Genomic DNA, 23608 nt, shown 5'->3' on the forward strand with positions numbered 1-23608 from the left:
ACCTTCAGACTTTCAGTTTGGACTAAACCAAAATAGCAGATGTGAAAGGTGTTGCAAACCATGGTCTAGACCAAAGGACCAACATTGATCCATCTGTGGGTGTTTCTTTTACACAAGCACTATTTAATTCATTTAAAATGTACCCAGGTTCTTTTGCACTAGGGTGTGTTGGTGACGTGCCTTTGGTAACGTAAGTACGTAAAAAGCATGCCTTGCATGGCTTAAAACGTGCAAAAGGCATGTACTAATTTTCTTGATTAACCATGGGTTGGTTTTGGGCGTAACGTAAAAAAATAAACCAATCAATGTGCCGGATTTCATTCCCTTTACGAACCAGGTAAGCTCTGACTTTGGCGCATTGGTATCTTAACAGAGCGGCACTTTTGCGCATCACAGCAGAGTATTCTGACCTGTGTGTTTACTCACTGAAGAAACACCAATAGCTCATTTAAGGGAACAGCAATGTTATTTTAATCTTTATTCTGTTTATTGTTGAGGTAAAAGCTAGATTTTGCACACTGCAGCCTGGTTATTCTTGTGTGTAACGAGTAGGGATGTACGCACACTGAGCGTGTGCCTTGTGCAAGGCGCTCCTGAATGGCTAAGATAGGATTGGGCAGCTGACTGTTGACTGTTGTCAGGGTTTTAATCAGTCAGTGGTGCAGTCAGTCGGTGTATTTACCCTTGCCAAAATAGAAACACTCCAGATAAGGCGTGAAAATAGACTGTTGACAGGGTTTATGATAGGGCATATGCTAATGAAAGATGAAATTACACTGCGCTGGTTAATATTTTTACCTGTTATTTTTGCGCCCCCGACTTTTGACATTGATGCAACGCCATATTGGGAATCTTGCCCAAGGTCTCTTATTGGTGTAGTGCAGCATTCAGTCACCCAGAGCGGGAATTGAACCCCAGTTTCCCACATAATAAGGTAGCTCGCTGGCAGGTAGTGGTGTTATCCACAGCGCCACACCAACCACTTACAAGAGAAGACTATCAGTGTGAAGTAAAGAGTAATGCAGACCTCATGATGGTGATGACTTCCGATTATATCAAAGTTCTTTAGCCTACTGTCTAAACTGCTTTTTAAAACCAAAACTAACTGGACCTAATGTACAGTATACAATTATACAGTATACAATTTAACAAACAAATCAACCTTGGTCCAAATGGGCTTTCACATGTGAAAAAAATCCTATTATTATTTAGTAGTAACCTCTATCCTCAAATTCCAGATAGATATATGATATGATGATATATGTACCCACCACTGTTTAACACTGTTCAACTCTTGTTGCACAGCAGTCTGCATCCTTCATTATCCTTCAATCAGATTGATAAACTAATTAGTTGGTGTTCAGATTTCAGACTCTTTTTAATAAACAGCAGTAAAACTAAAGAGATGGTAATCAGTGCTAATAATGCCCTGATTTGCATAAACAAAATGAAGACGATTAGTCAAATGGAGTCGTGCAGAATTTTAAGTATTTATGTACTTGTCTTGAAAGTAGATTAAAATTTACAGCCAACCATGCACCACCTCTACAACAAGAGACGTCTGAGGAAGGTTATCACTATCTTCTTGGAACCCCACCCACCCTAGCCACACCCTGGTCAAACCCCTGCTGTCTGGAAGGAGGTACAGACGCATCAGAACCAGAAGCTTTAGGCTTAAGAACAGCCTGCTTAAGAGGGATATCTGGTTGGTGTTTAAATAGTCACTGCACTGGGCTGAGTTGTGGACTCTTGAGAGCGGTATTTGATTAGTGTTTTGACACTCACTGCACTGGGCTGAGTAGTGCACTCTTGAGAGGGGTATCTGGTTAGTCGTTTAAAAAAGTCTTTACTGTGCTTTATTGGTTTTTTCACATTCTAGAGTTTGAAATAAAACACAAGACTAAAAGAGTGGAGCCAACAGGCAGATAAGAGCTTTGTAGTTCCATCTAGCAGTTGAACAAGCAATTGTAGCTTCCTGTGGCCAGCTAGGTTTCTTCAGGGCTGCTATAATTCTTAATCTTTATAGTTGGATCTAATCAGGTCTCAGAATTGACTAATTAAAGAAACATTGGTCAATTGCTGATCAATACAGATACACATTGAAACATTGAAACTGAAACACCTGGTTTTAGAGCACAATAATTGATTGTGGTGATGGACAGTTCTGGTGGAAACAGGAGAGTAGAGGTGCACATTGAATTCTGCCGTGATTTGATCAGCCGTGGTTTTATGTTTTTTTGGATACAATCCGTGTTAGCACCCGAACATCCCTTTCAGACAGCTTCCTCTTACAGCGTCCACAGTTAATCCTGTTGGATGTGGTTGGTCCTTCTTGGTGGTATGATATTATGACATTACCCTGGATACCGTGGCTCTTGATACATCACAAAGACTTGCTGTCTTGGTCACAGATGCCCCAGCAAGACGTGCACCAACAATTTGTCCTCTTTTGAACTCTGGTATGTCACCCATAATGTTGTGTGCATTGCAATATTTTGAGCAAAACTGTGCTCTTACCCTGCTAATTGAACCAACCTTCACACTCTGCTCTTACTGGTGCAATAATGTGCAATTAATGAGGATTGAAACCTCCCACACTAAAATGACAGGTGTTTCATTTTCACTGTCCAACCCCTGTAGATGATTGTTTGTTCTATCTCTACTTGAAATCATAATGTTCAATAACATGGAACCAGACACTTTGGTGGATCCCAAGTTTCCAGTTTGTTTCCTCCTACTCGTTTGGATATTTGTGACCTGTAATGAATACTGATCATTTACATCATTATATAATGCACTGAATAATAAATTGAAACTGCAGGATTCTCATTGTGTTCCTGCTCTGATCTGCTCAGGGTGTGGAGCAGATTATCGTGTTTTTACAGCATACATTTCCATGGAATCAGTTGCAGCCTGTGCCCTGTGGAATGCATTAGGTGTTCTTTGATGTGTTTTAGTGCTTAATTGAGGAGAACCCCTGCTTTATGTAATCACGTAAAGATGATCATCATCACACTCGGTCGAGTCGAGTCCAAACCCACTACGACCTGTTAATAATTAATGAGTCTGTTTATGCGCTGCTCTTTTGTGTCGGGCGCCTTTGATAGTGAAGCCTTTGATAAGAAGACATTTTTCCGGGGTCTCCAGGCTGACTTTCCCCCCCTCTTTCCTGATTTATCTTGTCTTTCCTTTTCACTCGTAGGCTATCTTCTCACAGCTCTGTGGCCCAAATCTGATTTACACACCACATCTAATGTTTATTTTCAGATTTTTATTGTGACCCATATCTAACATTTAGCAGTGCTAAATTGTTTCTAAAGTCTTGCTATGGTATACTGTTGGTTCCTATGTTTGCTATGATGCTATGATGTCCGTGGTGGTTGCTATGGTGTTACTAAGTGGCTAAGTGGCTAAGTACTAAGTGTTGCTGTGTGGATTGCTAGGTGGATTGCTAAGTAATGTATTTGCATGAATCAGTTTATAATGTGTCTGCACATTGCTGGACAACTTGCAAACACTATATATTGCTCAGCTATGGACACTATGGTATATGTGCCGGTTGCTATGGTATCTGTGCCGGTTGCTATGGTGTTGTAAAGCAATGTATTAGCATAAATCAGATTGGAATGTGTACATACATACATTTGTCAGAAGGGTTTACGCTGTGAAACTGATACTCATGGCCAAAACAGCAGCGCTAAGCGGTTGCTAAAGTGTTGTTTTGGAATATTGTTTGTTGCTATGTTGTTGCTAGGTGGTTGCTATGGTGTTGCTAAGCGGCTGCTTAGTGTTTGCTAAGGTGTTGCTAGATGGTTGCTAAGGTGTCGCAATTATGTCATTGGTGGTTGCTGTTGTGTTGCTAAGATGTTGCTAGGTGGATTGCTAAGTAATGTATTTGCATAAATCAGTTTATAATGTGTCTGCCTTTTTTCTCTTCTACTCATAGCAATTTTTCCTTCTTTTTGATGTAAAAGTTCCATGAATCTTGATGTGATTGCGGTTCTGTTGTGTCCATGGTGATTGCTATGTTGTTGCTAGGTGGTTGCTAAGGTTTGCTAAGTGGTTGCTAGGTGGTTGCTAGGTGGATTGCTAAGTAATGTATTTACATGAATCAGTTTATAATGTGTCTGCACGTTGCTGTACAACTTGCAAATACTATATATTGCTCAGCTATGGACACTATGGTATTTGTGCTGGTTGCTATGGTATCTGTGCTGGTTGCTATGGTGCTGTTAAGTAATCTGTTCACATAAATCAGATTATAATGTGTACATACATCCTTGTCACTCATAGGCTTTGTGTGATTGCAGTGCTGATTTGTGGCTGAGTGTTATGGTGTCTGTGGTGGTTGCAATGTTGTAGCTAGGTGGTTGCTATGTTGTATCTAGGTGGTTGCTAAGGTGTTTCTCTGGTGGATTGTTGGTTGCTATGTTGTTGCTAGGTGGATTGCTAAGTAATGTATTTGCATAAACCAATTTATAATGTGTCTGCACATTGTTGCACAACTTGCCAATACTGTATATTGCTCAGCTATGGACACTTGGGTATCTGTGCTGGTTGCTATGGTGTTGTAAAGTAATCTGTTCGCATACATCAGATTATAATGTGTACATATATCCAACTCACTCGTAGGCTTTGTGTAATTGCAGTGCTGATTTGTGGCTGAGTGCTATGGTGTCTGTGGTGGTTGCAAAGCTGTAGCTGGGTGGTTGCTAAGGTGTTGCTAAATGGTTGCTAAGGTGTTGCTATGGCGTTAGTGGTGGTTGCTATTGTGTTGCTAAGATGTTTTTTCCTTCTTTTTAATGTAAAAGTTCCATGAATCTTGGTGTGATTGCAGTACTGGTTTGTGGCTGATTGCTATGGTGTCCGTGGTGGTTGCTATGGTGTTGCTAAGTGGTTGCTAGGTGGATTACTAAGTAATGTATTTGCATAAATCAGTTTATAATGTGTCTGCACATTGCTGCGCAACTTGCACATACTGTATTTTGCTGAGCTATGGACACTATGGTATCTGTGCTGGTTGCTATGGTATCTGTGCTGGTTGCTATGGTGTTGTTAAGTAATGTATTCCAATGAATCAGATTATAATGTGTACATACATCCTTCTCACTCGTAGGCTCACCAAATGTGATGTTTATTTTCAGATTCTGTGTAACTGATACTCATGGGCAAAACAGCAGTGCTTCATGTGAAGTTTCAATGTTTCAGTGCTGATTCATGGCCGGGTTCTATGGTGTTGATTGTAACGCGTGAGCAGAAGGGAGGCGGACGTTTGAGCGGGTAAGATATGACTTTAATAAATAACAAATAGCAAATAAACACGTAAACAAACAGGGAAATAACGAATATAAATATGTACATAAACAAACAAACAAGGAGTAACGATAAACAGAATATAACAAAACACGGCTAGGGATATATACAGGGGTAACTACATAAATATATACAAAATAAACAAAGAAACAAACAGGAACTAAACGTGACTAGAAAATAAACGTGAACACAACTAACAAGAAATAAACAAGGGCGTATAAATGCAAAAACCAAGAAACGAGGGATAACAATAACTAAGCGAGACAGACAACACGGGAAGGTGCAAAGACCGACAGCAAACGTAGACTAACAAGTACTATTTATACTAAACATGAAACACAGAACACCTGGGAAGGGCCGGAGTTACAAATTAGACACACGTAATGGAAAATAACAGTGGAAACACCGGGGAAACAGAGGGAAACCTGGCGAGGGCGTAACATTGATATGCTGTCTGTGGTGGTTGCTAAGGTGTTTCTAAGTGGTTGCTAAGGTGTTGCTATGGTATACATGTAGGCCTGTCACCATAACAAAATTTCCAGGACAATATATTGTCCCGGAAATTATTGCGATAAACGATAATATTGTAATTTTAAAGCGCCACTATAGAAAAAAACTATTTTCTCGCTTCTGGGCTTCCAAAGGAGCTTTAAGACAATGTGCCACAGTTATATATACTAGTATACCACCAGTTTACAGTTAATCTAACTTTTTAGTAAATAAGTGAACTGAACTTCAGTCAATCCTTTTTTTAGTAAACTTTACTTAATTTATTTTTGCTGAATCAATCCTCTTTTTTTTAACCTTTTCTTAATTTCTCAATACAATATTACCTAAGTACAATTACTTAATTTATACAATATTACTCAAATCATTTATGCTACATTATATATTATAATATATATAATATAATATATATATATATATATATATATATATTATATATTATATAATATAATATATAATATATATTTTTATATTTGTAGTTAAAACACACATATTACACTGTTTTAACACATGGATGGCATGTAGTACATTATTTTTAGTACACTAAACATGCCATCTATGTGTTGAGAAAGTGAGACTTGGTCTGTTTACAAAATAATTCTTTAATATTATTTAGATATTTGAATGTGTGTTTTAACTAAAAATATTAAAACTTTAAAATGTATCATAAATTAATTGAGTAATGTTGTATAAATTAAGTAATTGTAATTAGGTAATATTGTATATGCAGAAATGAAGTAAAGTTTACTAAAAGAAAGGATTGACTGAAGTTCAGTTCACTTATTTACTCTATGTAACTGTATTTAAGTCTTGAAACCTAGTTGAAGTTAATTAAATTGATCTGGAATTAAATTTATTAAAAAAAAAGCAAATGCAGAAAGTTGCGAAACTTTTTTAAAGTAAATTTTACTCATCATTTTTTCCAGTGTACTTGCTGAATCCGCCTCTGCTGTTATGGTGTTTGCATAATCTAGTTTTTTTTTCCCAACCTGTCAGTGAGTTTTGACAGGGGTAACAGTCTCTATACTAGTCCCTGTTGCTACTGTCCTGTGTTTGGAGAGTGGTTTACCTCTTCATCCTCCTCTCCTGACAGGACTTCCTGGTACGTCCACTTACTCTATATGTCCACTCTCTCTCTCCGTGCTGCAAGCTGTCTCTAATAAAAGTGGAGGGGGAAAGTGAGAAAATTGGAAAACGAGAGAGAGAAGGTAAAGCTGAAGTCTTTATTTGCAGGGATCCTGGTATCTCTATCTCCAGGCCTTCCCCCCTCTCGGTGGGGTGCCATTAACGATTCATCCGCGGGAGGCGTTGAAGGATTGGAAGCGACAGAGCAGAAAAAGAATAGAAAACGGCACAGGGGTTTGAATAGGGGTACGGCAGTGCGGAAGAGAAGAAAGAGACAGAGATAGGGGAGGAGGCAGGGGTGAGGAAGGTTCTTATGGGATAGCTTCGGAGGAGAATCTCAAGAAAGGAAGAAGGAGGAGGAGGAGGAGGTAGATGGGTGGAGGAAGAAAGAAGAAAGACGGATACTGAAAAGAGACACAGAGATCAGCCAGAGAGAGAGAGAGAGAGAGAGAGAGAGATGTAATGAAAAAGATGTGCAGGGTGACACACTACAAGCCTGCTATTATCCTAATATTACTGTGTCATTTTATACTGTGTATGATGTATGATGTATGATAAGGCACACCCTTATTTAGAGTCATTCTGAGCGAGAAGAAGCACCGAACAGAAGGATGACAGGATATGAGACGAGGATAAGGAATATCTAGTGAAAAAATAAAAAAACTGAAAAAGGAGTGTTGGGGGGGGGGGGGTTTGTTGACTCAAGAGGTTCCAACTTGGTATGCTAATTAGGCGCTTTAAATTATGAATGAGATTAAGGAGCTCCCTGGCGTTGATGGTGCTTTTTTGCATAGGCTCTTTCTCTCCTTCATTCTCTTTCATTCTCTCTTTCTTTCTCCCTTTTTTCAGCGTCCAATACGAGACAAACCTCGCGTTTGCACGCTTCCATAATCCCCCAGACATCACAGTCAGAGTCTTATTCTCATTCTCATTCTTATTCCACCTTTTCATTCTGGCAGCCGTCTGTTCTGCTTTATTCTCACACTCAGGTTAATATTGGCATCGGATCCGATCGAGCACACACTCAGCACGGCCCACGGCTCAGAGATATGTGTGTGAAAGTTTGCTGTAACAGTAAAGCGCTGGTTAGAAATCCCTTTTTTCGCTGCACCCCAAAATCCTCCCTCCAGAATCCCCCCCTCCCTGAATGAGCTCCATTGTTCTGTTATGTAACGCTCCAAATAAAAGCAGGCCGGTGGGATTGAGGTATCAGCATTACGGCTGGTTATGAGGGAGCGCTGAATGCTGATGTTGGGCTGCTTTATTGTAGGAGGTCATGGTTTTTAGATTCTGTTCGCATCATCAGCATCAGCCTACTTTAATTAGAAACCCTCCGTTTCCCTCAGTGAGATTTTTTTCACACTTGCTTCGGTTCTAATTATGGAAACACCAGTAGTTGAGCATGAACTTGCTTGAGGCAAAGGTTAGGAATGTCCTGATCCACACTGAAAAAAGTTATGCGTAAAATGTACTTAAAAAAGTTGGTAACACTTTACTTGGATGGTCCATTTTATGGCCTTGTTGATGCTCAACTGACATTCAACTAACACTGAATTGAATGTCCATTAAATTTAACTTAACCCTATGTTGAATGTAAATGATTCGAAATAGAACCTAACCGTACACCTAACCCTAACCTTAACCCTTAATCAACCATAAAGTCTAACCCTACACCTAACCCTTACCCTAACCTTAACCTAAGCTTAAAATCTAACCCTAAACCCAATCCTAACCTTAACCCTTAATCAACCCTAAAATCAAACCCTACACCTAACCCTTACCTTAACCCTTAATCAACCCTAAAATCAAACCCTACACCTAACCCTTATCCTAACCTTAACCTAAACTTAAAATCTAACCCTAAACCCAATCCTAACCTTAACCCTTAATCAACCCTAAAATCAAACCCTACACCTAACCCTTATCCTAACCTTAACCTAAACTTAAAATCTAACCCTAAACCCAATCCTAACCTTAACCCTTAATCAACCCTAAAATCAAACCCTACACCTAACCCTTACCTTAACCCTTAATCAACCATAAAATCAAACCCTACACCTGACCCTTATCCTAACCTTAACCTAAACTTAAAATCTAACCCTAAACCCAATCCTAACCTTAACCCTTAATCAACCCTAAAATCAAACCCTACACCTAACCCTTACCTTAACCCTTAATCAACCATAAAATCAAACCCTACACCTAACCCTTATCCTAACCTTAACCTAAACTTAAAATCTAACCCTAAATCCAATCCTAAAATATTAAGATAAGCGTTTGGGTTAGAGTTGAATGTAGGGTTAAATTCAATAGAGAATCATTTACTTTCAACTTTTAGTTCATTTGCATTTAATAGACATGTAGTTGAACGTTAGTTGAATGTCAGTTGAGCATCAAAGAGGCCATCAAATGGACCATCCAAGTAAAGTGTTTCAGATCAATGTAAGTAACTTCCACTCGGTTTCAAGACTTAAATGTTACATAGAGTAAATAAGTGGGTACCACTTTAAAATAAGACTACCTTTATAAAGGGTTTATAAATAGTTTACAATTAGTTTATTAATGGTTACTAATTAGATTGTATAATCAGTTATAACACATACATAGAAAGGGCAACATTATAGATGGTTGTGGGTTCACTATTTGGCAAACAACAGGTCATTGTTGCCCTTTCTACGAATGTGTTATAACTGATTAATATTGTTTTTTTTAAGGCATTTACAACCTAATTAGTAACTATTAATAAACTAATTGTAAACCATTTATAAACCCTTTATAAAGGTAGTCTTATTTTAAAGTGGTACCAATAAGTGAACTGAACTTCAGTCAATCCTTTCTTTTAGTAAACTTTACTTCATTTCTGCATTCAATATTACCCAATTACAATTACTTCATTTATACAATATTACTCAAAATAATTTATTATACGTAATATATTATAATAGTATACTAGTATACTAAAAAGAATGTATTACATGTCATCCATGTGTTGAGACAGTGAGACTTGGTCTGTCTACAAAATAAATCTTTGAGATTATGTAAATATTTGAATGTGTGTTTTAACTAAAATTATATATAATAATATTGTATAAATGAAGTATTTGTAATTAAGTAATATTGTATGCAGAAATTAAGTAAAGTTTACTAAAAGAAAGGATTGACTCTTCAGTTCACTTATTTACTCTGTGTAACATTTAAGTCTTGAAACCGAGTTGAAGTTACTTAAATTTATCTGAAATTAAATTTACTTTAAAAAAGCAAATGCAGAAAGTTGTGAAACTTTTTTAAAGTAAATTTTACACATATTTATTTTCAGTGCATTTTCTTTTTTTTTCTGGTCAGACCTAATCTAGCTGATTCTGCAACTATGCATATTCTTATATTCTTATATTTGTACCTCCCAGCCTGTGCATTAAAGCCACTAGAGCTGGTTCAAAACACAGCATTGCACCTGGTCTTCAACCAGCCAAATTGAGCACACATCACCCCACTACTCACTGAGCTCCACTGGCTACTGGCTGCTGCTCATATTAAATGTAAGAAACCACTTAAAAAATGAGTTTCTTTGATTTAACCAAAATGAAAACCTCTGGAATATAATCAAGAGGAAGATGGATGATCACAAGCCATCAAACCAAAAAGGAACTGAATTTTTGCACCAGGAGTAAAACAGCATAAAGTTATCCAAAAGCAGTGTGTAACATCCCTTTCAGACAGCTTCCTCTTACAGCATCCACAGTTAATCCTGTTGGATGTGCTTGGTCCTTCTTGGTGGTATGCTGACATTACCCTGGATACCGTGGCTCTTGATGCATCACAAAGACTTGCTGTCTTGGTCACAGATGCTCCAGCAAGACGTGCACCAACAATTTGTCCTCTTTTGAACTCTGGTATGTCACCCATAATGTTGTGTGCATTGCAGTATTTAGAGCAAAACTGTGCTCTTACCCTGATAATTGAACCTTCAAACTCTTACAGCTCTTACTGGTGCAATGTGCAATTAATGAAGATTGGCCACCAGGCTGCTCCAATTTAGCCATGAAACCTCCCACACTAAAATGATGACAGGTGTTTCAGTTTCATTGTCCAACCCCTGTTCCTATTAATAGCAAAATCAGAGAATCTGATTCAGAAACTGAAGTGGTCTCTTCATTATTACAGAGCTGTTTCTAACAGTTAACAGACAAACAGTTCCTTGCTATCATCTCTTGGCTATAAACACTGTTTCCATGATATATTAGTTTTTAATAAGTCATGACTCATGATTTGAAAATGCTGTAGGTGTGCACTTAATATAGCTGATACCCCCATCCATTAAAATATGCTTGGGTGGATGCCAACACTGATCATGTACAGTAGATCGTCGCGGGGAATCGCTAGGAAATTCTGCCCACTCATGAGCATAATGATGTTTCTTACTTATTGAGCAATAATTACGCTCTTCGCTTCACGCTCAATAGGGCTGACTAATGGAGATGTATGCTCCAGAACGGGAATAAACGGCCAATGAAATGAAATGCGTTGCAATAATGATATTTATGTAAGATTATTGCCCTGCCCTCGGGGTCTTTAGACTATGGGCTCAGACTTTAATAAGAAGAATAACAGGTTTTATTTGGACAGTGCTTTTGTCAAACTCAGGAACATTTTGCATGAGCAGCAAAAGACAACATAACACACATACAGGGGTTGGAAAATGAAACTGAAACACCTGTCATTTTAGTGTGGGAGGTTTCATGGCTAAATTGGAGCAGCCTGGTGGCCAATCTTCATTAATTGCAAATTATTGCACCAGTAAGAGCAGAGTGTGAAGGTTGGTTCAATTAGCAGGGTAAGAGCACAGTTCTGCTCTAAATATTGCAATGCACACAACATTATGGGTGACATACCAGAGTTCAAAAGAGGACAAGTTGTTGGTGCACGTCTTGCTGGAGCATCTGTGACCAAGACAGCAAGTCTTTGTGATGCATCAAGAGCCACGGTATCCAGGGTAATGTCAGCATACCACCAAGAAGGACCAACCACATCCAACAGGATTAACTGTGGACGCTGCAAGAGGAAGCTGTCTGAAAGGGATGTTCGGGTGCTAACCCGGAATGTATAAAAAAAAAACATAAAAACACTGCTGATCAAATCACGGTAGAATTCAATGTGCACCTCAACTCTCCTGTTTCCACCAGAACTGTCCGTCAGGACGATAAATTACTGTGGTCTAAAACCAGGTGTTTCAGTTTCATTGTCCAACATCTGTATAAAAATTAACTAGCGTTTCTTTTGCAACATTCTTTCTCTTTATGCTTTTCTCAAACTTGCTTAAACATTGTCACACAATTACAGTGAAAGACAGCTTCCTCCTCTTGCATCCACAGTTAATCCTGTTGGATGTGGTTGGTCCTTCTTGGTGGTATGCTGACATTACCCTGGATACTTTTGGAGGGGAATATTGCCCATATCAGTTTGAATTTTTTATCCTTTATTGCTTCCGATAATCTTTAACTTCCTTTTGAATAGCATTGCAATTCCACTGTATTCTACAGTACATTATGATGCTACATTGGCTACTGAATGGATATGTACTGTGAGCTACTGTGGCTTTTGGCTGCTGCTCTGGCTTCAGGCTGTGCTGCTGCTTCTCTAGCTCTGGCCCAGAACCAGAACCACAGTCAGAGCAGCAGCAGCAGCACAGCACAAAGCTGCAGGAGCACAGTCCAAGCCTACAGTAGCTCACAGTACAAATCCATTCAGAAGTTATTTGGAGGTGAGTCAGTTTTTCATGCAGCACCACTACACCGGATCCTACGGCTCCTCTTCTTCCCAAATCCCACTTCAACCCCTGGTTAGAACACATTTTCATAATGCTCCACACTAGAAGAGGAAGCTCAACATCAAAGAGTTTTTCTTTTCTTTTTTTGTAGCCGCATGCCATTAGTTCTACTGTCCACATGACCCACATTCAGTACAAACACCTTCTCATTTCAAGCTTTTTTAATGTAATTTACTGTATTTTCTACATTGCAGATTAATATTAAATACATAAAAACAATTCAGGGGCATATATGGAATTACACAGTAAACAATTATGTGCCCTATTGTACACCCTACGCAGGGCACATCGTGATGCTCTTTGCTATCTTGCACCCCGTCGATAAAAGCAAATTAAACTTTTGGCTGGTTAAATGGTACAAATCTGTATTTCCTGCTGATTTGACCTTGCCTACACTACAACACTCATATGTTTTATATAAAAATGGTCAGATCAATCTCAATATTACCAGCTTAAAAATGAGGCTCTTTGCTATCTTGCACCCAGTCAACAGTCTTTTTTCACGCCTTGTGCCCACACCGTTAAAAATTGTGCCATAGTTTAGGAATAAAGCTACACTGATGATACATTTCTGGGGGAGGGGGCAGAAAGTGCATTTTATATTTTGTCTGCTTAATTTTGTTACGGATGAGAGGGTTGGACGTAAATGCAGAAATATATATTTAATAAAATAATAATAAACTAACAAACAAACATGATAAACAAAAGTATTACTGTAAACAAACTGAAAGCAAACATGTGTAGGGAAATGTAAAACAAAAATAAACAATACAAAGATAAACTATGAAAATTAGACAAAGAATACAAAACTCAAAAGACTTAACTAGAAAACAGGAACCTAACAACAAGCAGCATGAGACACAAAACAAACCTGACAAGACCACGGACAGCAAACGAACCAACAAAAAAACTAGACAAGGAAGACTTGAAACAAAGGGGCTTATATACACAAGGAGGGAACAGAAAACTGAAAACACCTGAGGATCAATCAAGAGGGGGTGGGGTTACAAATAACTGATGACAGGGCGTGGCTAGGGCGGAGACAGGACCAAAACACAGCAGTAAGCACATGGCTGGGAAACACATGACAGGTAAACAGAGAGCAGGAGCACAAGAGAGAGAAACACAAGACAGACATGGGCTAAGCTGTGACAAATTTAGTATATTTTATCTGTGTGCCTCTTCTTTTTTCCTCTCCTCCCTTTTTCTTCATCTGTTTTTAACTCGTTAAATTGTTAATTTTCTATCTGTTATGCATTGATTGTTTTGCTCTATTTTATTTCTATTGTATGGTATTGATGATGTTGATGATGATGATGATGATGATGTTGATTATTTTACTATGTATTTTCATATTGTGTTTTTTTATGCAATGTAAAGCGTCTTTGAGTATCCTGAAAAGCGCTATAAAAATAAAATGTTTTATTATTATTAATATACCCTGCAAAAGTTCAAGCCTGCAACATATTCTAAAAAAGCTGGACAGGGAACCATTATATGATATGTTGTACTTTAAGTATACTACTGTAACAGTTGTTTTTTTTTTTGTTTTTTTTTTATTTTTTAGTAATTCATCTGAAAACACAAAATCCGTCCACTGTGTTCTAAGGGTTAAATGCGGACGCCTAATTCCATTGCACTGTTGTGCTATAATCATGCAGGATGTTCTTAATCATACTGTTTGTCTTTGCTGTAGTCAGATTCTAGGGAACAGTGAATTACAGTATGTTTGTAGTAGCACAAGAACTAGAACAAGTATTATTGAGACGTATTTAAAGCCACTTAAAGCTACTTATTAAAAACCTACACCCAAAATCTAAATACATATCATGTGCACAGGAAATTTGGCAGTGTTAAATCAACACTGTTAGTGTTAAATCAACACTTATAAGTGTTGATTTAACACTAACAGTGTTGATTTAACACTGCCAAATTTCCTGTGTGTTAACCCTCCTATAGCACTTTGAGGCTGGTTGTTTTTTGACCACAGAGCCACTCTTGGCTGGATATGTTCGGCTGCTAGACCACTTGTAACCGAGCAGTGACATTGACGTGATGTGTGAAAACCCCAGCAACACTTCTGTGCCTGGAACACTTACTATCAGTGTGACCCCCACGGCCACGTCAGTGTCACTGCTGTAGTGAGAATAACCCTCCAACCAGACTATTACCCAGTGAACAGCGGTGCAATGGTCAAAAACTGTGATCAGCAGGGTTGGAGGTGGTTGACGAACAGATATGTATATTTATATAAGACCAGATGGGCGACAGCCTGTATTTGTACAACCATTTTTCTAGTGTTTTGATTGCAGACAGGAAAAACCCAAGATACAAAAAGTTGCCACCAAAAAAAAAACCCATTGGCTTTTAGCTTTGATTGCGGGACGCATTCACTGTGGCATTGTTTCAATAAGCTTCTGCAATGTCACAAGATTTATTTCAATCCAGTGTTGCATTAAATTAATTTGCAGCAGCATTGATGATGGTAGAGTCTGACCAACCGCTGCACAAAGCAGCTCTTCTCCATCCAACACATCCCAAAGATTCTCAATGACATTAAGTTCTGGACTCTGTGGGGATTTTCACACAATCCATGTGTGAAAATGATGATCTCATGCTCCCTGAACCCTGAACTCTTTCGCAATTTTAGCCCCATGAATCCTGACATTGTCATCTTGGAATATGGCCGTGCCATCAGGGAAGAAAACAATAATAATCCATTGATGAAATAACTTGGTCTATATCCAGTATATTAAGATAGTCAGCTGAACCTTAGGATGATATCTGTATGTTGCTGAGGTCTTATTTAGAAGCGTAATAGATTAATAGTTTAAATTAAAGGCTTAATCCCGACCTTAGACTGGTTATGAATAATATGATTCCATTCATTCATTCATGTAGCCCTACTATCAGCTGCCGGCGCTCAGAGGGAGCACAATTGGTCTCGCTCCCTCCGGGTGGGTAGATGGTGCTCTCTTCCTATCACGGTCAAGGGTGGCACCGGGTGGCACAAGGCGTCTGTGATGCAATGATGCATCGGCAGCAGCTTAAAAAAGGGGTGACTGACTTCATGTGTCGAAGGAGGCATGTGATTGCCTGCCCTCTCCTAGGGTTGCAGGGCCACTGGTGATGGGGACACCAAAGGGGTGGGACAATTGGATAGCCAAATTGAGAGAAAAATGGAAAAAAAAAATTAGAAATAAATTATTGAAAAAAATTTTGTCCAGTCCAAATGTGAATCTTGTCCTGAATTGGCATGAACATGTAACGGTACATACATGAGTTAGACATTTGGGTCCCAATTTATAATAAGTGTCCCTAAGTACTATGTAGTTACACGGTAACAATCTATGTAACTACAGTGTAACTACTGATGAAGTACACATTGTTACAGATTAACTACAGAGGTACAGGTTATGTAATTACACATGTGCATTAATTAAGGTTAAGTACACATGTGTAATAGGGGGAGTGTACTTACACAAGTGATAGAGCAAGTGTACTTACACATGTGTAACAATGTGTGTGTACTCAATCAGCCCCAATTACATACTAGACAGTAGCTGTTGGATAAGTTTATACTCAACTTATCACACACACTATTACACATGTGTAAGTACACTCACATTGTTACTCGTGTAAGTAAACTCACCCTGGTACACATGTGTAATTACACAAGGCAAAATTAACCTTAATACACATGTGTAATTACATAACCTGTACCTCTGTAGTTAATCTGTAACAATGTGTACTTCATCAGTAGTTACACTGTAGTTACATGGATTGTTACCGTGTAACTACATAGTACTTAGGGACACTTATTATAAAGTGGGACCGACATTTGTGGTCAAAACAAATTGAGGTTTGATTACAGGGCATGTAAACAGATGGCGTAGTTGAATAACAGGCGTAGGTCAAAACCAGAGAGACAATGAACCAAAAACATTAGAGCCAAAAACGAAACCATGAGCCAAAACCAGTGTTCAACAAACCAGGAAATCATAAACACAAACAAAGAAGAATGTAGTCTAAAGATCGAACACAGGTCATACACAGAGAATAGAAAAAAACACTCAGTAAATCGCTGGTTAACAGGGACTATACCTCATAACATACATAACAAACAGACTTTATACAGGTTGATATATGTGAGTAAAAATTACAAACACCTGAACGTGTTGTTGTTGATGTTGAACGTGAGAGTGAGCCACGATTGGATGGGTCCAAACACGTGATGTTGTCAGGTGCATGCTGGGGTTTGTAGTACCAGACTGGGGTTTGTCCATAGATGGGAACGGAAGAGTTGGAGTTTAGAACTACTGAGTCTGTAGCAGGCATGAAAAAAACGTATCTGAGCCAAAGATATAAGTATATGGATACCAGAGGTGGAAAAAGTACAGAAAAATTGTAATTAAGTGAAAGTACCTTTACTTTGCTAAAATTCTACTCAAGTAAAAGTAAAAGTACCCATCTTAAAATCTACTCGAGTAAGAGTAAAAAGTACTCAATTTAAAATGTACTTTGAGGAATAGTTACATAGTTACTTTTAATTATTTGATGTAAAAAAGTAAAAACAAATCATAAATTAAATTGTTTATAATTACCTATTATTCCACATAATAATTTGGACCTTTCAGGCAGTATTTGTTCAGACCACTGCATAAAACAAGTGGTGTAGGTTTCTAAGATCCATGTTTTTTACTATTAAAAAGTTATGGTCATATAGGTGACTATAAACTGTATTTTTTGTATTTTACAGGTCATTATTATTTTTTAACTTGCCATTGCTATGCTTTAACTGCTATTTACATGTTTTTTTTTTGTTTTTTTTTTTTACATTTAAGCAGATTGTTTCATGATAAAAGTACTTACACCAAATACTTTCGCATGTTTGATGTGGAAGTTTTGAAAGCTGACAGCTCTGTCAGACGGGGCACATTTTGTATTGCATGAGGACGTTATTGCCTCATTTTTCCACGCGCGAGCATCCGTGCGCCGGTGCATGTGCGGCCAATTTTTTTTTTTAATTCAGACAATTGTTTTTTTTTCCCCCAGCATTTTTTTTACTCAGTAATGGGGAGTTTTCCAATGTAGCGAAGTAAATTACTTGTGTCAAAATGTACTTTACTTTGTAAAATTACCTATTTTAAAAACTACTTTAAAAATTACAAATTACTCATAAAATCTACTCACTTACAGTAACTTGAGGAAATGTAATTCATTACTTTCCAACTCTGGTTATATTATATGTATTTCTCATTCTCTTCCAGGTCCTGACAACCTGGCGGCTTTACCTCATGGCTCCCAAAATACCAACCAAGGTATGTAACAATTTCTAATGGTCTTAATATTAATAAAGTTAATAGTTCTAATGTTCTGAGAGACTTTCAAGTCTGTCTTCATTTTATTTATAATATTCTTTTTGGATTTAGGTGGAACAATCCTTTAACTTCCTGGAGATCCGTGCAATGAGCCCTCATCCAGAGAACCAGGTGAGATACAACTGAAAAACTCTCCGAAAAATATACAGTATATCTCTGAACACTGAAGCAGCAGTGCTTCAGTGAAGTGTTCCAACTCTCCAACCCTGCATCTCCAACCTTGTCTGTTTTTTTTTTTATATCTTTCTCTCTCTCTCTCTCTCTCTCTCTCTCTCTCTCTCTCTCTCTCTCTCTCTTTCTCTCTCAGGTTGTCATAGAAACAGATAAGTCCACCTACTCCCTCAGGTTGCAGTCAAGTGACCACCTGGATCAGCTGCTCAGCCATGTCAACTTTGCTCTATCGCGCATCTTCAACAACTCCGTCTACACGTGAGTTTCCCAAAAATAGCGGGACACGTCACTTCCTTCTCCTTCACAATGCACCAGAGTTTTGAAGCCGTAGCCCAGCAGGCTTATACTGACATTAACCCTTGTGTGGTGTTCGGGTCTGTGGGACCCGTTTTCATTTTACATCAAATGATACTAAAAAAATATTTGTTCTAACTCAAACTCATTGGCACTGGCTCATTTTTTGTGAAAAACATATATCAAAACACATGTTCGATAAACACACACTGTACACCCCCCACCCCCCCTAACCATTTATATTACATACAGTATGTTTGGCCAAGGGCTAATAAACATTGCTTCATTTGTAAATTTGAAACTAAACAAATGTTCTACTCATATCTTGAGTTTAATTCATTTTCTTTTACATTTTATTAAAAAACTAATAAAAAAAGAGTAGCACTTTTTAAAAGAAATGTAACATAAGAAAGGTAAAGGGCAAATATTAACCATGTAAGCTGTTTATATTGCTTGCAATTTAGGTGAAGCGAGCATATGTAAAGCATTTTAATGTAGAATTGCTTAATTTTGCTGAATTAAATACAAGTAACAAAGTAAACGAGTAACAAAAAATATGAACACCACACAAGGGTTAAGAAGAAACAGCATCACTTTAAAGGAGAACTCCGGTGTAAAATGGACATTTGTTGTAGTAAAACATGATAAAAAGTGCTTACCTTTGATGAATAGCACACCTCCGTTCTCCCACAGCGTTCAGAGAGAGATACAGAAATTTTAACACTTTGTCCAAACACCCTTCAGACTGGGTGACACGGGGCATAATAATTTGCCCAGATAAATCACTTTTTCCACCGTTATCCAGCTCAAAGTAGCTCAACACCTCCTTGCTAGAATCAGGAGAGCTCTGACATTTAAAACGAGGCATTAACCCTTGTGTGGTGTTCATATTTTTGTTACTCGTTTTCTTTGTTACTTTTGTATTTAATTCAGCAAAATTAAGCAATTCTACATTAAAATGCTTTACACATGCTTGCTTCACCTAAATTGCAAGCAATATAAACACAGCTTACATGGTTAATATTTGCCCTTTACCTTTCTTATGTTACATTTCTTTTAAAAAGTGCTACTCTTTTTTTATTAGTTTTTTAATAAAATGTAAAAGAAAATGAATTAAACTCAAGATATGAGTAGAACATGTGTTTAGTTTCAAATTTACAAATGAAGCAATGTTTATTAACCCTTGGCCAAACATACTGTATGTAATATAAATGTGTAGGGGGGATGGGGGTGTACAGTGTGTGTTTATCGAAAATGTGTTTTGATATATGTTTTTCACAAAAAATGAGCCAATGCCAATGAGTTTGAGTTAGAAAAAAATATATTTTTAGTATCATTTGATGAGAAATGAAAACGGCTCCCACAGACCCGAACACCACACAAGGGTTAATAACTTAAAAAGTGCACAACAAGCTCATTGAAAACCTCTGTTTACATCCTATAATGCTAGCTTCAGCTCCGAGCGCCGCTATTACTGAAATGAAAATAACATAGACATATATGCATATGTGCTATGCATATATACCGTGTTATATAACGCGGACAACTGCAGCTTTTAGTGTGGACAGGTGTGGACTGTATGTACAAATTATTATTTCCTTTTAAAATTAGTAAGTGCGATTTAAATTCACGTGCACTCAATAGTCTGGAAATTGCAGTTTAATATGCTTTTCTATAAGCAGCTCTCTCATTTAATGCTCTCCCAGACCTTCACTTGACCTCCGTTGTGCTTGTAAACTGACATTCGCGCGAATCGACAAGTACACCCCCTAAATTCTGATTCCCTCTGCTCAGTCAGGTTACTGGATTTGTCACAGCAGACTCTTATGTCTCAACCATGGCGAGGCTTTTTACTGAGATCAGATGCATGTCCACCTCAGGCCCGCATTAATCCTCAGGCCCACATTACAGCCCGTTCTGGGTTCAACTTCTTTACAGCTGCTTTGTAACAACACTTAATGTTGTAAAAAATGATGTACAAAAAGTTCTGAATAGGATTTTTAATTGAAATTCTATTGAAGCCAGTGTTAAAATTGACTGGTAAGCCTCAGTCATCAACAACAAACACAGTTAAAGGAGAACTCCAGTGTAAAATGGACTTTTAGTGTAGTAAAACATGATGTCTGCAAATATTTTGTTTGTTTTGATGAGCCCTGGTTTAATCTACACACTGGTTTTATTGAAAACAGTTTGTTTGGGCGACAGTAACTTTTACAGTAACTTAAATTTACAATGTTTTGATTGAACTGGTTGATTTGAGTGTTTTGGCAGCATGGACCTCGTTAGCCCATACACCCATAAAAAAAAAAAGAAAGAAAAAACATTTTATGGAGATGTGGACTTCATTTTCCAGCAGGACTTGGCACACTGCCCACACTGCCAAAAGTACCTGAGACGCACTAAACGCTGCGCTGTTAAGATATGAACGCGCCAATGTCTCCTAAACACACCTGGCTCTTAAAGGAAATGAAACGTGGCACACTCATTGGTTTATGTCACGTTACGCAGAAAAAAACACACCTGTGATACATGCATTTCGTGCATTTCCTGCCACAACAGTTGTGTTACCAAGGATACCAAAGATGCACAGAGACGCCCTAAATCCAGCTGCATTATGTGCAATTGACTAGTGTGCTATAGATGGCTAAAATATGGCGCTAGGACTTTTCAGTGGCAATTCTTATTCAACATCAAACCTTTTTATGTAATGCTTGAATAGAAATATTGATATTGATAAAATGCTGCAATTTTAAAGGGGTTTTAAACAACATTCACTGTCCACAAACTTTTGTCCATATGGTGCATCTTCTTCCACATATTTGCTGTGTTCCTACATGAGTTGTGGCAAATGACAAACATCTCAAATTCTCATAGCTTTGTTTTTTATCAACAATAGATTTCTTTTTGCCATTTTTCCATAAAGGTCAGATTTTGTGGAGCTCCCACCTGGGTTGTGGATTTCTGCAGCTCCTCCAGAGTGACCATGGACCTCTTGGCTGCTTTTCTGTCCAGTGTATTCCTTGCATGATCTATTGGTTTGGGTGCATGACCAATTCTTTGTAGGTTTGCAGTTGTTGAATACTCTTTCTAGTTTGGAATGATGGATTGAACAGTGTTTTTTTTTTGGGATGGGATGTTCTCCATAACTTTAAAGTGTTTTAAACACCATTCACTGTCCACAAACTTTTGTCCATATGGTGCATCGTCTTCTCGATGTGCATTCAGGTCTTGAATCTGATCTGAGTAAAAAGCCTGGCCACAAGCGAGACCTGAGAGCCTACTGCCACACATTCAATAACCTGACTGGCTGATGCACAGCTTTGCTTCTCATTTGCATAAATCCGTTTAAAAATCTGTAACTGCATTTTCATTGGCTGGCGGGATATTATTTTGTTGACATCTTTCGTGTGACCTAGAAAGAAAAAAAAAAAAAAAAAAACAGGATGTGCACATTGGGCTTTGTTGGTAATCCGTCCCTGAGTGGCACAGATCCATACTTAAACATTCAGATGAGCACTTTCTATATTCATGAGATTTTCTTATTGAATTCAGCAAATATTTATTCTATTTTGACTTTAGATTTACATACATACATACATAGTTTATTAGTTAATATAATGTTTGCTTTTTGGACAAAAGTATTGGGAATCCTGAACTTGTCTTGTTTTTTCCGAAAACCAAGGATGAAAAAAAAAAAACAAGAGTTCGTCCTACTTTTGTTGAAGTCCCTGTCTTTTTCTGCTACATTCTGAAGCAACTAACTAACTAACTCATGCCAAGACTATAGATGGAGCACCATCATTCAAGAGAACACAGTTCCACTGCTGTACACTGCTTTATACCCCTAGTTGCTCCACAGCAAGTGCAGAATTGAGAAGCTCACTTTTGTTGAAGTAACTGTCTCTTTCTGATAGGATTTCAAGCATTGTTTAAGAATTTCCAGCCCTGTATTTAGCTCCATTCATCTTTTCATTAACTCTAACCAGCTTCCCCGTTCCTGCTAAAGAAAACAAATAGCATCCCCATAGCATGATGCTACCACCACCATGTTTCACAGAGGGGATGGTGTGTTCAGGATTAAAAATGCATTGTTACTTTTCTACCATACAATAAAAAAGCGCTTTGCTTTAAGCTAAAAAAGTTCAACTTTGGTGTCATCTGACCACAGAACCTTCTTCCACATGTTTGTTGTGCCGCCTTTCTTGCCACTTTTCCATAAAGGAGAGATTTTTGGAGTGCACAACTGTGCACAACTATATAGACAAATTCTCCCACCTGAGCTGTGGATTTCTGCAGCTCCTCCAGAGTGACCATGGGCCTCTAAGTAATTTTTTTGTCCAGTGTTCTCCTGTTACGGTGCATTTACACTGCTCCGTCGCAACAGCGCACAGTGACGAATCCCATTCATTTTCAATGGGAAACGGCGCCTCCGCCAGACGCAGTCGCGCGGTGCATCATGGGTCCGATGCGTCGAGAGCGGGGGATGCGATGCGATGAAAAGTTGAGCCGAGCTGAACTTTATGCAAATGAATCCGTCCAACGCGATGCGTCTATCCAATCAGAGAGCAGGTGTTCGCCTGATACGTGTCTGCAGCGCAGTGTCTGAAAACATTTAGTTCCGCTTTCAAGCGTCCAGAGAAGCCTGGAAGAGAAGTTTCTGGCTTTCCTGCCTTATATATTAAAACCCTGCTGATTTACAGGGACTCTGATCACAGTAATACAGCGAGGAGAGAGGCTGCAGAGATTGTTGGGGTCTCTAGTGGGTTTTTAAAATATTACTATATAATTTAATTGGATAGCTTTGCTTTTGTTAGCCTATATTCTGCTCACTAGACAGTGTAATAAAGCTCAATCGAACATTTATATTTATTAATACACATTTATATTTTTTTAATTTATAGAAAATAATAATAGCTTGTATAAAAGCATTTAAATTTGTTATTAGAAAAATGTTATTAGCTGTATTGCTGACCATGTGCATCCCTTCATGTTC

At 38.1% G+C, this 23608-nt stretch overlaps 1 protein-coding gene across 1 annotated transcript in view; it reads left to right on the forward strand.

Moving 5' to 3' along the window:
- carmil3 (capping protein regulator and myosin 1 linker 3) overlaps positions 1-23608 on the forward strand; it is a 178956-nt gene that overhangs the window by 38476 nt on the left and 116872 nt on the right. The window contains exons 3-5 of the mRNA XM_022677949.2: positions 18040-18090; positions 18202-18261; positions 18458-18579. Of these exons, the coding sequence (XP_022533670.2) occupies positions 18040-18090; positions 18202-18261; positions 18458-18579 (233 nt within the window). The remainder of the gene's footprint in view (positions 1-18039; positions 18091-18201; positions 18262-18457; positions 18580-23608) is intronic.

Source organism: Astyanax mexicanus, chromosome 8 (assembly GCF_023375975.1).
Source record: "Astyanax mexicanus isolate ESR-SI-001 chromosome 8, AstMex3_surface, whole genome shotgun sequence".
Taxonomy (NCBI): Eukaryota; Metazoa; Chordata; class Actinopteri; order Characiformes; family Acestrorhamphidae; genus Astyanax; species Astyanax mexicanus.